Source organism: Ursus arctos, unplaced genomic scaffold (assembly GCF_023065955.2).
Source record: "Ursus arctos isolate Adak ecotype North America unplaced genomic scaffold, UrsArc2.0 scaffold_2, whole genome shotgun sequence".
Lineage (NCBI taxonomy): Eukaryota > Metazoa > Chordata > Mammalia > Carnivora > Ursidae > Ursus > Ursus arctos.
In genome coordinates this window covers 67,956,532-67,970,849 of record NW_026622874.1, presented here as the reverse complement: position 1 = coordinate 67,970,849, position 14,318 = coordinate 67,956,532, and the positions used below count along the sequence as shown (strand labels likewise).

At 55.5% G+C, this 14,318-nt stretch overlaps 1 protein-coding gene across 2 annotated transcripts; it reads right to left on the bottom strand.

Moving 5' to 3' along the window:
* Positions 1–1,104: 1,104 nt before the first annotated feature.
* FLYWCH2 (FLYWCH family member 2) lies at positions 1,105–10,783 on the bottom strand. Of its 2 annotated transcripts, XM_026491355.4 has the most exons (4): positions 10,630–10,757; positions 6,111–6,209; positions 4,878–5,315; positions 1,105–3,256 (listed from the first exon to the last, which is right to left on the bottom strand). In XM_026491355.4, the coding sequence occupies exons 3-4, from the start codon at positions 5,206–5,208 to the stop codon at positions 3,153–3,155; spliced, it is 435 nt and encodes a 144-aa protein (XP_026347140.1). In that variant the 5' UTR covers positions 5,209–5,315; positions 6,111–6,209; positions 10,630–10,757; the 3' UTR covers positions 1,105–3,152. The 2 variants fall into 2 exon arrangements, with proteins under 2 accessions (XP_026347140.1, XP_026347139.1); XM_026491354.4 differs by lacking the exon at positions 6,111–6,209 and having other exon boundaries at positions 10,630–10,783.
* Positions 10,784–14,318: the final 3,535 nt, after the last annotated feature.

Here is a 14,318-nt window from a genome sequence, read left to right as displayed (position 1 = left end):
CACTCCCGCCCCTGCGCCTCCCTCCTGTTGCCCTAAAGCTGCTGCTGGAGGTGCCCCCCCCACCCCCGGCTCCGGGCAGGTGCAGGTGCCGTGGGGCCAGCCGGTCCTCCGACTCCCCGCACCTCTCGGCCGCCCCCCCCCCCCCTGTTCTCCACTAGCCCGAGATCCACAGGGACGTCTCGGACCCAAATCCACAAAGCCCCCTGCCCCGGGGTGCTAGAGCTTCTGTAACAGGGACCGGGCGAGAAGCAGTGGGTACAAACATTGAGTTGCGTGGGCTGTTACAGGTGGTGCGTGCGATGGGGAAATGCGACGGGCGGCGGGCGCTGCAGGTGGTTACGGAGGAACCCTGGCGGCCCATCGCCTACGCCCACTCCTGCGGCAGGCTGGCTGGAGCCGCTGCGCGGTCCTCCTGCTGGGGTGGCGCCGGGACGGCTGCCGGCGAGCCGCGCGCGCCCCCTGCCGGCCGCTGGCCGCTTCGGCCCCGGTGCAGGCGGTGAGAACCCCGGAGCCCGTGCGCGGAGGCGGTGCTCACCGAAAAGAATTGGAGCGTGCTGCTGCCGCCGCCGCTGTCGCTACTATGACTACCATCCTGTCGGTGACAGTGCCGGTGCCGGTGGACAAGGATGCCTGGGGGCAGGCCCTCACGGGAGTTGCTGGTCCTCCCCGGGAGCAGCGGTCCGCCTTCTCGAGCTTCGTCCCAGGAACACCCAGGGCTCCGTAAAGGATTGTGGACCAGCTGGAAAGGACCGGGGTGCAGCCGGTGTCAGGACTGCGGGATGCGCGGGCTCCTGGCCGGGGGTGGCATCCTGCAGTCCGTCAAACCGTGTCGGAAAGTCATCCATAATGGAGGAAGAGAAAATTAGCTGTATCATCCCCAATTTTCTGAATACGAAAAATATTACAGACTTATCTCTAGATGACAGAATTACTGGAGATATTTATAATATTTTTCATAAGCTGTATGTATATTTCAATGACCATGAGTTATCTTTTTTTTTTTAGCTTGAAGACCAATAAGTTATGTTTTGAAGGAAGTGTATAGTATTCCTATTTACTTTCTTTTTTTTAAGGGGTGGGAGGGGCAGAGGGAGAGGGAGACTCTTTTTTTTTTTTAAGATTTTATTTATTTATTCGACAGAGATAGAGACAGCCAGCAAGAGAGGGAACACAAGCAGGGGGAGTGGGAGAGGAAGAAGCAGGTTCATAGCGGAGGAGCCTGATGTGGGGCTCGATCCCATAACGCCAGGATCACGCCCTGAGCCAAAGGCAGACGCTTAACTGTTGTGCCACACAGGCGCCCCGGAGAGAGAGACTCTTAAGCAGACTCCATGACCAGTACCCTGCCAGACGCCGGGCTCCATCTCACCACCCTGAGATCATGACCTGAGCTGAAATCAAGAGTCTGAGGCTTAACCAGCTGAACCATGCAGGTGCCCTGACTCTTGAGGAAGAGCCCCCTTCATTCTATAATGAAGACCCCCACCCACCCGCACACAGAGCGCAGAGACCCAGCGCTGGCACCAATCTGTGACCTCTGAGGAATTTCTGCTCTAACATCCGAGGGAACTACTCTTTTCACAAGAACACGTCGATTGTCCTCCTGGTCGGTGGCCCCGTCCCTCCCAGATGGGAAACCTCCCTCCCACCTCCCCTCTGTCTCCTCTCCCCCAAGGCTGTGGTGGCCTCCTCACCAGCCTTTTAGAGCCCACTTTGGACGTTTCCAGTCGGGTCCTCTCATGGTGCCTGTGGGCTTTGTAAAACAATGCTGACCGTGTGCCCCCTCTGCATAAATCCTTCCCCGGCCTCCCACTCCCCATCATGAGCCTGGAATCCTCCCTGTGGGCTCCAGGCCCCCAGACCCTGAGCCACTATCCACCATGTCCTGCCAGGGGCCAGGACTGCCAGGACAGTAGGCCAAGCCACATCAAGTCACCCCTTGCTGCCCCCTGCCCTCCTCATGCCCCTTCTTTACTCTGCTTCCCGGGGGTCACCCCACCACCAACTCCTCAGACATTCTTGTCGTCTGACCACACCAGCCCACCAAGGGGATGACGCAGAGCCGCAGGAAAGGAGAAATGTGGTGAGGAGCGGGTATCTATTTAAATATAGAGTTAAGACAAAGGAACGTTTCAAATGCTGGTTACAGAACATAAATGTCACATCCCGCTGGAGGGTAACAGAGTGAGATGGAGCCGGGCTGGGGGTTGCTGAGGAACTCGCTTTTCCTTAGAGGGGTCCATAGATACAGGTTCAATTCGGGAAAATGATGTTCAAAAACATAAGGCCTCTAGTCGCAACTTTTTAGAAATAATCTGTTTCCATTGCCCGATGGCAGTTTTCACAAAACCAGGAGGACCACGTGAGGTGAAGGAGGCCAAAGCCTTTCCTGTCGGGGGGCCTCCAGGGAACCCTGATGTCCGTTTGCAGGGGGGTAACAGAAGAGTTCTGTTCACTTCCTCCTCTAGCAGGGGCGGCACCCAAGGTGCCTGGGGAGGGGCTCAGGTGCCCAGGAATCTCAGCCCCCAAAACACCCAGAAGGAACATGATAGGGGCATCATACACCGTTGCGGTCCACCTGCCCTACTGCAGGCCCACCCCCTCCGCAGCAGAATCTGGGCAGCCATGAACACAGGGGTGGGGGGAAGCTGTCAGTTTGGTGGGCTGCCTGGAGGATGCGAGCCTCCTGGGGGTCCAGCAGGAGCAGGCTGAAGGAGGGATGGTCAGGGAGGGGCTAGATCGGGTTTGCAGGGGCTCAGGCCTGGGGGGTCCCACTGGCCCCCTCTCAGGCCAAGAGCAGCAGGAAGGAGAAAGCTCAGTCCAGGCCAGTGATGGCTCTCCAGGCTGAGGGGCCAGGGGTCTGAGCGTTGGCCTAGGCCAGGCAGCCCTGGGAAAGGGCCCAGGGAGGGCTGGTGGGGTTGCATCGAGGTCTCAAAGGACCACAGAAGGTTTTAAAACCTGTCCATAATGGGACCTAGCATACAGCTTCTTTTATGCTTTTTGAGTTTTTTTCTGTTTATAAAAGTAATTTATGCTTCATTTGGAAAAAATTACACAATGTTTGAGAATAAAAATCAGTTGCAACTGGGTCCCCAGCAGAAGTCACAGCCAAGTTCACTGACCCAGTAGGGGCATACCCGAGCTTGTCAGAGTTACAGGAGCGTGTTGGGCATGACGGCATCTGCGGTGGGCTCCTCCCCCACCACCTCGGTACTGGGGGCAGACTGCCCTGCCAACCTTCCATCTTCTTTTCCGTCTGGAAGAGAAGGGAGTGGGTCAGGCTGGTGTCAGAGGAAAAGGGAGGGGGGCAACCCAGGGCCTGAAGCTCTCAGCCCAGCCAGGGGATTTTCTGCGATGCCATTGCCTGACTTACAGAAATACTTGCTGATTTCAGAGACATGCTCCCCAAGGCCACCAGCCCAGGGACAAAGAGGCTGTTAAAGTCATTCCCAGGGAACTTTGGACCAAATCTGGGCTGAGCACCAGGGAGCCACTGCTATCCCCACCACCTGGCCTGGGATGGGGGAGGTGGGAAAGTCTGTGGAGTAGGCACAGAGGTAAACACAGGGTGGCCAGTGGAGGGCGTAGTTCACTGTACAAGAGCACCTGCCTAGGGGAGGCTGTAGGGCTGAAATGTAGCCCTTGCTCTGCCCTCCAGCCCTCCATCTGAGGATGGGTGGCTTCGTTTTAATTCTTGCCAAGGGGCTGTGTGGGGTCGGTGGGGCCCACATGGTGCCAGAGCCCAGGCAGATCTGAGAAGGGCCCAGAGGTCTCAGCCGGGGTGGAAGGGACCAGGAGATGGCCCATCTCACCCAGCTCCATGAGAAGAGCAGGCTCTGACCAGATACTCCCCACTCCACCCTCTGCAGTGACCAGCTGGTGGCCTCAGAGCGGTGACTTAGCTCCTTGACCCTGCTTCTTCACAGGTCATAGGGACTGCACTCTCCACCCCTTGGACTGGGGGAGGCAGTAAGTAAATGTGAGGGTGCACTTCGGGCAGGACTGGCCGGTAGAAACAGGGGTGAGCTGGACATGCTGCAGAGGGGCCTTCAAGCTCTGGGGCGATGGGCTTCCCCGACTCCTCGAGTGCAGCTCCTGTCCAGCAGTTGAAGGAAGCTGAGCGCGCTCTTGTGTGCCCTGAAACTCCAGGCCTGTGACTGGGGATGTCCCCATCTCCAGTGCCGTGGTATCTGGGCTCCAGGGGAAGCGGTGGTGTTACCCCCCAGTACTTCAGACCACTCACTCCTACACTTCCAGCAGTGAGTGGGGTCCCCTGCACTGCCCAGCCCGAGTGCCCTGGCTGGCTTCAAGGGGGCCACCTGTTTATAGGCAGCAAATGGAGGCCAACTGTTGTGGCTTTTATTGTCCCCATCTTCTCAGGGCACAGCAGACCCCACTTCCAGTTGGGAAGAAACCCAGCTCATCTCTTCCCCAGGCACTGGGCATCCCTTCCCTTGAGCGCCCCTCAGGATTCCATGCTCAAAGAAGGCATCCATGTTCCAGTGTCGCCTGCAGCAAGCCGGGTGGGGGCTGGGGAGCCTGCCTGGGACCTCAGAAACATATACCCCTAGACCCCCAAACACATTAACACATAGACACATAAGAGCAGATATGGACAGAAATGGGCCCAGGACCTGCAAAAATGTACCCAGAGGGAAATACAAACTCACCCTCCCAGGCCGATCCCCACATAGACACATGTGCGTGGGGGCCGACCGACATGCAGGCCCTACACTGAGGTGTGACGTGGACAGCACGTGCACACCGTCCACAGCCAGCCCAGCCTCCAGCCCCCAGGTTCCCGGGTGTCAGGGGACTTCCAGCCCCGGGAAGGTCTTGCTCACACTGTGCTCGCTGCGACCACCTGGGGGCCTCACCTGTGTCCGGCTTGCTGCGTTTCTGCTCAGGCTCCTGGGGGGGCGCCTCGATGGCCCTCTGGGCCTCAGGATGGATCTTGAGGAGGGCTTTGGCGAGGGTGGCGGGGCCAGGCACCCCCAGGGACATGATGCAATGCACGCCTTTGCGCTTGGCCCCTGCCACCTTGGCACTGTCTTTAGAAGCCGTCAGCAGGACCAGTTTGGAGAACTTCCTGGGCTTCCTGGGGGCTGCGGGGACGACATCTGTGCCTGGCACAGGGGACTCCGGGGACGGCTCCTGGCCAGCCTTCACACTCTCGCCCTCCTGCTCGCTGGGCTCCGGCAGGGGCATTCTGGGACAATGGCCCGTCCCCCAGGCCACACTCAGGACCCAGCAGATGGAGTTCTCTTCCTCCTCCTCCTCCCTGGTCGGGAACCTGGCAGTCCAGGGGCTCCGTCCTAAGGAAGGAGGCAAAATCCATCAGGGGAGGCCCCCTTGGGCCTGGGGCTCAGGAAAATGGACATGGGGTGGAGGTGGAGGCAGATGGGGCTGAAAGGCCGGGGAGGGCCCCGCACAGAGCTGGAGCACCCCGGGTCGCTGCCTCCGCTCAGCCGCGTCCTCGCAGGCAGCTGGGGTCTGTCACCTCCCCTCCCCAAACGCCACCCTCCTGTCTGTAAAATGTGCCGCAGGCAGGGCTCTCCAGGGGCTGCTGGGGTGACTGAGGCACTGAGAACCGCGAGCTTCTGCAAAGACAGGCCCGTAGGTGCCGAGCACGGTGGGCCGTGTCTTCACGGGGTTTCCCATCTCACTTGGCCCGTGTATGAAAATGGGTCATTCTTGCTGACCCAGGGTACAGAGGAGGACACTGAGGCGTGCCAGGACGGCCGACACGGCCATGAAGTGCAGAGCTGGGAGTCCGGCTGAGGGGGATCCGGAGCCCGTCCCCCCACGGTACCTGCTGTGCCTCGCCCGGGATGACGGTAACCGGCCGTCCTGAGCACCAAGCCTCAGAGACCAGCACTTGGGACATGGGCTCAGGTCATGGACCCTCCCACAATGCCCGGTGGCCTTCCTGCTGACACTGTGTCACAGGGAGACCGAGCCGGGCACCCGCTGGTGCTCTGCAGAGGGGACGCCTGGCTCTGGGAGGCAGGACTCTCTGGACTCAGACCTAGATGTGTCCCCCACCCCAGGCCAGAGGCCCTGGACCACACAGAGCTCGGGAGATGCCGGGGCCCCAGGAGGGCAGTGACCTTGTGCCTGAGCAGTGCTGGTGCTGCCTCAGCTGGGAGGGGATGGGGCTGGACAGGGGTCTGGAGAATCCAGTCACTCCGGGCTCCCTGGCTTCTGGCCTGGAGAAGCAGAAAGGATGTATTACGGAGGCCGACGGCAGGGCAGTGTGGAGTGGCCTTTGGTCTGTTGGGGGCGAATGAGTGGTAGGCAGATGGCAGGGTCTTTCTCAGCTTACAGAAACGAGACCTCATCCTTAGGAGACATCTCCCCTGCCCATCTCAGGACCCAGGCAATGGCAAGGCTCACAGACACCTACCTGCCCCCCGACCCTGATTATCTAACCCAGTTTGCAGTTCTCACTGTTTCCTGGGACCCCTCCCAAAGCATATGGCTTGAGGGGTCCATGCCCAGATTTCCAAAGTTTTCCAAAACTCCATCCATGAGAGGAGTCAGGGGTGCAATGCCAAAGAGGGTTTGGGGTGCCTAATCCCTTGCCAACCCTCCACCCCAGTCCCTTGGCCACAAGACATAAAAGCAGAGACCTCTTGGAGCGACAGACATGGAGCCCCCACTTCCAGGGTGTGAGCGCTCAAGGAAATCTGCCTGGTAACAGGTCACCTGACCAAGGCACCCCTGGGATCAGTGTCTCTGTATCCCTCCTGCCCATGGCCCCCCAGTTCAGCCCTGGGACAAGCAAACCTCTGCTCCCCCAGCGCAGTCCTTCCCTGCCCTGCTCATCCTGTCCCACAGGGTGACAGAGCAGTCCTGGAGGAACCCAGGGACCAGCTTCAGAAAGGACACCACCAAAGCCTCCCCTGGTAGAGCCACTCTGGGCAGAAAAAGGTTATGTGGGAAGCCCCAGTACAGGCCGTCCTGCCCAATCCACACAGGGATTGGCTTCAGTGCACATCTTCCAGGGCTAGCCCGCCTTTCTGGCTTGCAGGCTCCTCCTGGTCTGGGGATGCAATCCCGCAGCGTTGGGCCCCTTCCTTACACCGTATACAAATATTAACTTTAAAATACTCTTCAAAAAAGAAAAAGGTAGGAGTAAATCTTCATAACCTTATATCAGCCAAAGCTTTCTTCAATATGACATGAAAAGTACAGGTGACTCCATCAAAATTTAAAACTTTTGTGCATCAGAGGATACCATCAAAAAAGTTAAAAGACAGCCCGCAGAGTGGGAAAGAATTTTTGGAAATCATATCCCTGATGAGGGAATTATACCTGGAATTTATAAAGAACTCTTACAAATCAGTAACAAAAAGACCAGTAACCCAATTTAAAAATGGGCAACGGCTCTGAATAAGCTTTTCTCCAAAGAAAAGATACAGATGGCTGGTGAGCATAGGCAATGCTCAACGTCATTAGTCATGAGAGAAACAGAATAAAACCACCACGAGATACTGCTTCACGCCACCGGGATGCAAATAATAAAAGGAGCACACGCACACGAAACAGACAAAGCAAGTGTTGGTTTGGATGAGGAGGACCTGGAAGCCTCTTACACTGCTGACGGACTTGTCAACAGCACAGCCATGTCTGGCAGCTCCTCAGAACGTTAAGCACAGAGTTACCATGGGACCCATCAATTCCGCTCCAAGCACATGCGCAAGAGAACTGGAGACAAGTGTCCACATAAACCCTTGAACACGAGGAGCATCTGGATGGCACAGTCCGTCAAGCGCCTGATTCTTGGTTTTGGCTGGGGTCATGGTCTCAGGATCCTGAGATCAACGCCTACATCGGGCTCTGCGCTCAGTGCAGAGTCTGCTTGGGATTCTCTCTCCCTCTCCTTCTGCCCTTCCCCCCTTGCACTCTCTCTGAAATCAATAAAATCTTGAAAAAAATTCTGTACATGAATGCTCACGGCAGTATTATTCACTGTCACCAAAAAGTGGGAACAAGTCAAACACCCATCAACAAATGAGTGAATAAAAGATGGCATATCCATACAATCGAATATTGTTTGGCAATTTAAAAAAATTATGCTACAACATGGATGAACCTTTAAAAGATTACGCGGAGTGAAAGAAGCCAGTCATAAAAGACCACGTATCATATGATTCAATTTACACAAAATGACCTAGAGACCAGACAGCTGAGGGTAGAAATGTCCATCCTTGGAGACAGATGTGCGGTGGGCTAGGGGTGGGGGGAGGGCGGGAGGATGAGGAGTGGCTGCCAGTGGGGATGGCGGCTTCTAAAACTGACCATGGCAACGGCTGTGCAACTTCATGAATACATCGGAAGCCATTCAATTGTACCTTGTGAGAGAGTGAGCTGCACAGTACAGGAATCAGCTCCATAAAACTGTTGGCTATTAGGAGAAAGGGAAATGAAGTCTACAACCAGTGGTCCCCCAACTTCAGCATTCCTAAGAATCACCAGAGTTCTTGAGACAAACGCACAGTCCTGGACTACGCCATCCCCAACCCCACTCAAGGGGTCTGGAGAGGGGCCCGAGAACCTACATTTTTTACTAGTACCACATCTGATTCTGATACCTTGACATGGATGATACCAGGGGCCTTTCACGCAGGAAGTGTGTAATTGCTAGTTCATGGGTTGAACTGTTTGTCAATCTCTCCATGAACAGGAATGGTCATGTCCTTCGGGCTGGATCAGCCTCTTTTCTGGAGTCATCCTTCCAGCAATTTTCTGGGTGTGGAGGGAAGACCTGAGAGGCAGCTATTTTAAGCCTAATATATATTTTTTTGAAAGTTAAATTTCACTCAGTGAAAGTTCATTGAATGAACAGAATTATTTTATTTTTAATAACAAAAAAATAAAATAAAATAAAACACAGGGCTCATGACCCTGAGATCAAGAAGTGAACTAAGATCAAGAGTTGACCGACGAATGAACAGAATTTTTAAAAGCGAAGCAGAAATGCATTAAAAAGAGCAAAGGGCTTAATAGTTTACTTCCCTCACTTGGCACCCTCCCTCTAACTCTGAAATCTGGTGGTTTGATATCGCCATTGACCTCCAGTCACCCACTCATCCTAGCCCGCGGTCAGGACATGGGTCTGCAGAAAGCCAGCTCAGAAGTGTGAAGATGTCTCAGTGTAAACCCCAATTCATACAACATTAGGAACTGGCAGGAGCCCCTCGGACACTCTGGGAAGCAGAATCATGGCCTAATGGCCCTAATCCCTGGAACCTACAGGGAAAGTCTGCAGATGGCATGGAAGTTCCTGAAGTAGGAGAGCAGCTTGGATGACCGGGTGGGTCCAATCACAAGGGTCCTAAAAAGTACAAGAGGGAGGTGGAAGAGAGAAGGAGAAAGCAGGACAGAAGCAGGGTCAGAGAGACTGGATGGTGCTGGCTTTGAAGAAGGAGGGAGTGGCAGGGAGCCAAGCAATGCCTGCGGCTCCAGGAGCTGGAGAAGACAAAGAAACAGACTGTCTCTCCGGGAACCTCCAGGAAGGGACACAGTTCTGCCTGCACCTGGCTTTAATTCCATGAGACCCACGTTGGACTTCTGGCCTCCAAAACTACAAGACTGTTAGGAAGCTGTGCTGTTTAAAGCCACGAAACTTGTGGTAATCTGTTACGGCAGCAACAGGTAACTAATCCAAGGTCCGATCCCTTGTTCCTGAGGCTCTGAAGACATGAACCACGCCTGGCCACTGACGAGGGCTCAAGAGAATTACGTCCACACGTACAGGAGAAAAATGCCACCAACATCCACCAGCACCTGTGTCCTCAGCCACGAGGACAAACCCCTTACCCTCTCGGGCAGGCTCCACCTTATGATGGCAATAGTGGCGAATCTGGCAGAGGTTCTTAATAGCAGGTAGGCAAGGGTGCACTGTTTCCAAAAGTCCTGGGGGTACCGGCAGCTGCGCCCCAGATCATCACTGTCCCACGCGGCTCACGGAGGACTGTGAATGGGCCGCCGGTGGGACGATGGGCCCACTCAGGTGTACAGGTACACATCCTTACAGGGAGAGTTTCAAGGCGGCAGTGATCCAAAAAAGGTCAAGGACTGCTGCTCGGTAGTACGCAGGGGAGAGCCTGCCCACAGTGGGAATTTCAGGTAATGACACCTCCTTCCCTTCAGCGCCCTGGCTCTTAGGTACCTGTACTCCTCTTCACACACGGTAATTTGTCATCAGACCCGTCTGCGCTGCACCCAAATGGCCCCTCCTCCCAGCTCCTCTCCCCTCCGGTTAGTACAACCACCTCGCCAGCAAGCCTCCAGGGTGTCTGCCCCCCGCCTCAACATCTCACAGCTCCAACTGCCAGAGTGGGACGAGGCTGAGGATGGCCGCAGGGAGGGGGGCAGTACTGGGTGTGGTCAAGGAAAGGCAGACCAATGTGGGGATCCTTGACCGGGGGTGTCGGTGCTCAGTCCCGAGTGGGGTGGGATGGGGGGAAGGAGGAGCCAGGAGGAAGGAGGCGGCCTGAGCGCCCAGACGCAGAGCAGGGTGACCCCCCCCTCCCAGCATCAGCAGCCCTCGGGACCCCCGGGAGGGCCGGGCCACTCCGTGGGACCCGGGACCCTCCCCGGCCCGCTGGGGCCCGTGCTCACCGGGCACCGGCCGGGCGGCGGCAGCGGCAGCGGACCTCTCCCTCTCCGGCGACAGAACCGCGGCAGGTCCTGCAGCCTCCTGCCTGGGGCCCCGCCTCGTTTCGAGCCGTCACCTTAAGCCGAGGTCACGGAGCGAGCATGCGCAGCAGGGCCGGGAGGGGGCATTCCTTGGGCGAATTTCGCTGCTCCGGGTCTTCGCCGCGCGGAGCAGAACTGGCGGCCTGACCAATCCGCGTGCAGGGGCGGGGTCACGGCTCGCGAAGGGGGCGGGACCAGCCCGGGATTGGACGGCAGCGCCCGGGGGCGGAGCGCCAGCGATCCCGAGGCCTGGAATCCAGCTCTGGGCGGGGCTCTCCCTGTATCAGAGGGTGGGTTTAACTGAGACCCCCGGACGTCCCCCCGGGTTTGACGCCTGCTAGCGGCGAAAGAAACTAGAGCTTTCGTTTAAAGGCCTCGATCGCGCCTGTCACTTGCCTGAGCGAGCGGAGGCTGTTATGCTCACTGAAACCACTGGCTCCGCTCAACCCAACATCCTTGACGACGCAGCATCCTCACCACCGGTCCCTCCGTCGCCCATCCGTCCTTCCTCCCTTGCCCACCAGTCCCTCCCTCGCCCTTTGGTCCAGCCCCACCCAAAGCCACAGCCGCTGGACGCCTGTCGTTCTCCGACCAGCTAGTGCGGTGGGGACCCGGACCACAGCGGGGAGCTGCGGGCCTTGGAGCTGCGGGCTTGGCGCTGCTTTCCCGCACACTTGGCGGGCGGCGGCCTCGGAGGCCCCAGCATTAGCCAAGCTGCCGCCCGGGGGCCCCTCACCGGCCCCAGGTGCGGGGACGCCCCCGCCTCCACTCCGCAAGGCGCCCCGGACCTCGGCTCACCGCAACCCTCCCCAGGCCCGCGAAGACCCCTCGATCCGCCTCCTCCCCTTCGCCCGGCCGGAACCCCCCGTCATCCGGCTGCGCGTCCTCAGCCTTTGCAGAGTGAAGACTGACGCCGCTGCCCTGACACCCCCGCCCCTGCGCCTCCCTCCTGTTGCCCTAAAGCTGCTGCTGGAGGTGCCCCCCCACCCCCGGTTCCGGGCAGCTGCAGGTGCCGTGGGGCCAGCCGGTCCTCCGACTCCCCGCACCTCTCGGCCGCCCCCCTCTCTGTTCTCCACCAGCCCCAGATCCACAGGGACGTCTCGGACCCAAATCCACAAAGCCCCCTGCCCCGGGGTGCTACAGCTTCTGTAGCGGGGACCGGGCGAGAAGCAGTGGGTACAAACATTGAGTTGCGTGGGCTGTTACAGGTGGTGCGTGCGATGGGGAAATGCGACGGGCGGCGGGCGCTGCAGGTGGTTACGGAGGAACCCTGGCGGCCCATCGCCTACGCCCACTCCTGCGGCAGGCAGGCTGGAGCCGCTGCGCGGTCCTCCTGCTGGGGTGGTGCCGGGACGGCTGCCGGCGAGCCGCGCGCGCCCCCTGCCTGCCGCCGGCCGCCTCGGCCCGGGTTGTCAGAGGCAGCGTGCACAAGGGCGCGGGGCTGTTCTGTTTGTCTGGCTGTCACCCGCACCCCGTTTCTGAATTATTAGAAGACCTCCTGTTTAGGCGTCCGACTTTGTTTCATCGCAGTGTGGCTCCTTGGCCTACCCCGGAGTGACACGGATTTAGCCACAAGGCTTTTTCGAAATATTTATAAATAACAGTGAAACAAATGTGAAGTGACTCAAGCGTTCATCAAGTGATGAATGGAGAAACAGATGTCTGTGCCCACAATGCGGTGTCATTCAGCCGGAGCAAAAATATTGCCTGAGTCCATTGACATGAAATGTCCACAGTCGAAAAATCCATCTAGACAGAAAGTGTATTAGTGGTTGCCCCGGGCTAGGGGAGGTTCGAAGGGAAAGGCGGACTAGTAGTGGGTGTGGACTTGCATTCTGGTGTGAGGAAAACGTTCTGGAATTAAATCATGGTGATGGTTGCACAGCCTTGAGGATACACTGAAAACCACTGACTGGGGGCATCTGGCTAAGTGGAGTAACCTGCCACTGGATGTCAGGGTCCTGAGTTAGAGCTGCACTGTTGGGGTAGTAAGATTACTTGAATAAACTTAAAAAAAAGTACACCAAAAAACCTTGGGTCACCTGGGTGGCTCAGTTGGGTAAGCGTCTGCCTTCAGCTCAGGTCATGATCTCTTGGGGTCCTGGGATGGAGCCCCACATAGGGCTCCCTGCTCAGCAGGGAGCCTGCTTCTCCCCCTCCCTCTGCCCACTGCTCCCCCTGCTCCTTCTCTCTCTGTCAAATAAATAAATATATATATATATATATATATATATATATATAAATAAAATCTTTAATAGTAGAAGAAAACCCCACTGAATTGCACACTCTAAAATGGTGACTTTTATGGCATGTGATTTAAATCTCAATTTATTTTTTTATTTAAATTCAATTAATTAACATATAGTAGATTATTAGTTTCAGAAGAAGAGTTTAGTAATTCATCAGTTGCGTATAACACCCAGAGCTCATTCCAACACCCATTTACCCCATCCGCCCTCTCCCCTCGCCTCCAGCAACCCTGTTTGTTTCCTAGAGTTAAGAGTCTTTAACAGTTTTTCTTCCTCTCTGATTTCGACTTGTTTATTTTTCCCTCCCTTCCCCTATAATCCTGTTTCGTTTCTTAAATTCCACATACGAGTGAAATCATATGGTATTTGTCTTTCTCTGACTGACTTATTTCACTTAGCATGATACCCTCTAGATCCATCCACATCATTGCAAATGGCAAGATTTTTCTTTTTTGATGGTTGAGTAATAGTCCATTGTAGATACACAGCACGTCTTTTTTATCATTCATCTGTCGATGGACACCAGGGCTCTATTCATAGTTTGGTTATTGTGGACATTGCTGCTGTAAACATTGGGGTACAGGTCAGGTGCCCTTTGGATCACTACTTTCGTATCTTTGGGGTAAATACGTAATAGTGTAATTGCTGGGTCCATTTTCAACTTTTTGAGGTTAAATCTCAATTTAAACAGAAGAAATGAACAATCAAAGTGGCAGCTTCGTTAAAATTGCTCCCTCAAAAATGGTTTATACTGGGGAGGTGGATGGGAGAATGGGCAAAAGAAATGAAGGAGGTTCAGACGTACAAACTTGTGGTTGTAAGTGTTGAGGATGAGAAGTACAGCACGAGGAATACAGTCGATTGTGTCGTAAGAACGTTGTTTGGTGACACAGGTTTCTCGGTGAAGACTAATGGAAGGGATCGTTGAACCAATATGGCGGACACCTCAACTGATACAGCATTGTGTGTTAATTATATTTCGATCAAAGAAAAAGAACACAGGATGTAGGGTAAATAAGGTAGACTTGGGATGCCAAGCACACTGCTTAGTAGTCGTAGGGCCTCGGGCAAACAGCTAAACTTTATGAGCCTTAATTTCTTTAAAAGAAATTGGAATTCTTTTTACTTCAGAGGGGATGTCGTGAGGGTTCAATAAGATGCATATAAATTGTTTAGCACGTGTCTGGCACAAAACAGTGCATAATACATGTTAACATTGAATATGCCTTATGTAAATACATCTCGTTCTCATCCTGTGAGTATTCTATGAGGTTGTTATTATTGGCCCATTTTGTGTGTGAGCAGATGGAGTCTAAGAGAATTTGAATTAAGCTGATCATGGTAAGAGAGCTAATGATAGGC

Excerpts from the sequence above, each read along its gene's own strand:
- FLYWCH2 (XM_026491354.4), bottom strand. The coding sequence starts at position 5,208 with ATGCCCCTGCCGGAGCCCAGCGAGCAGGAGGGCGAGAGTGTGAAGGCT. Across the intron at positions 3,257-4,877 it reads ACGCAGCAAGCCGGACACAG|ACGGAAAAGAAGATGGAAGG; the intron begins GTGAGGCCCCCA and ends CTTCTCTTCCAG.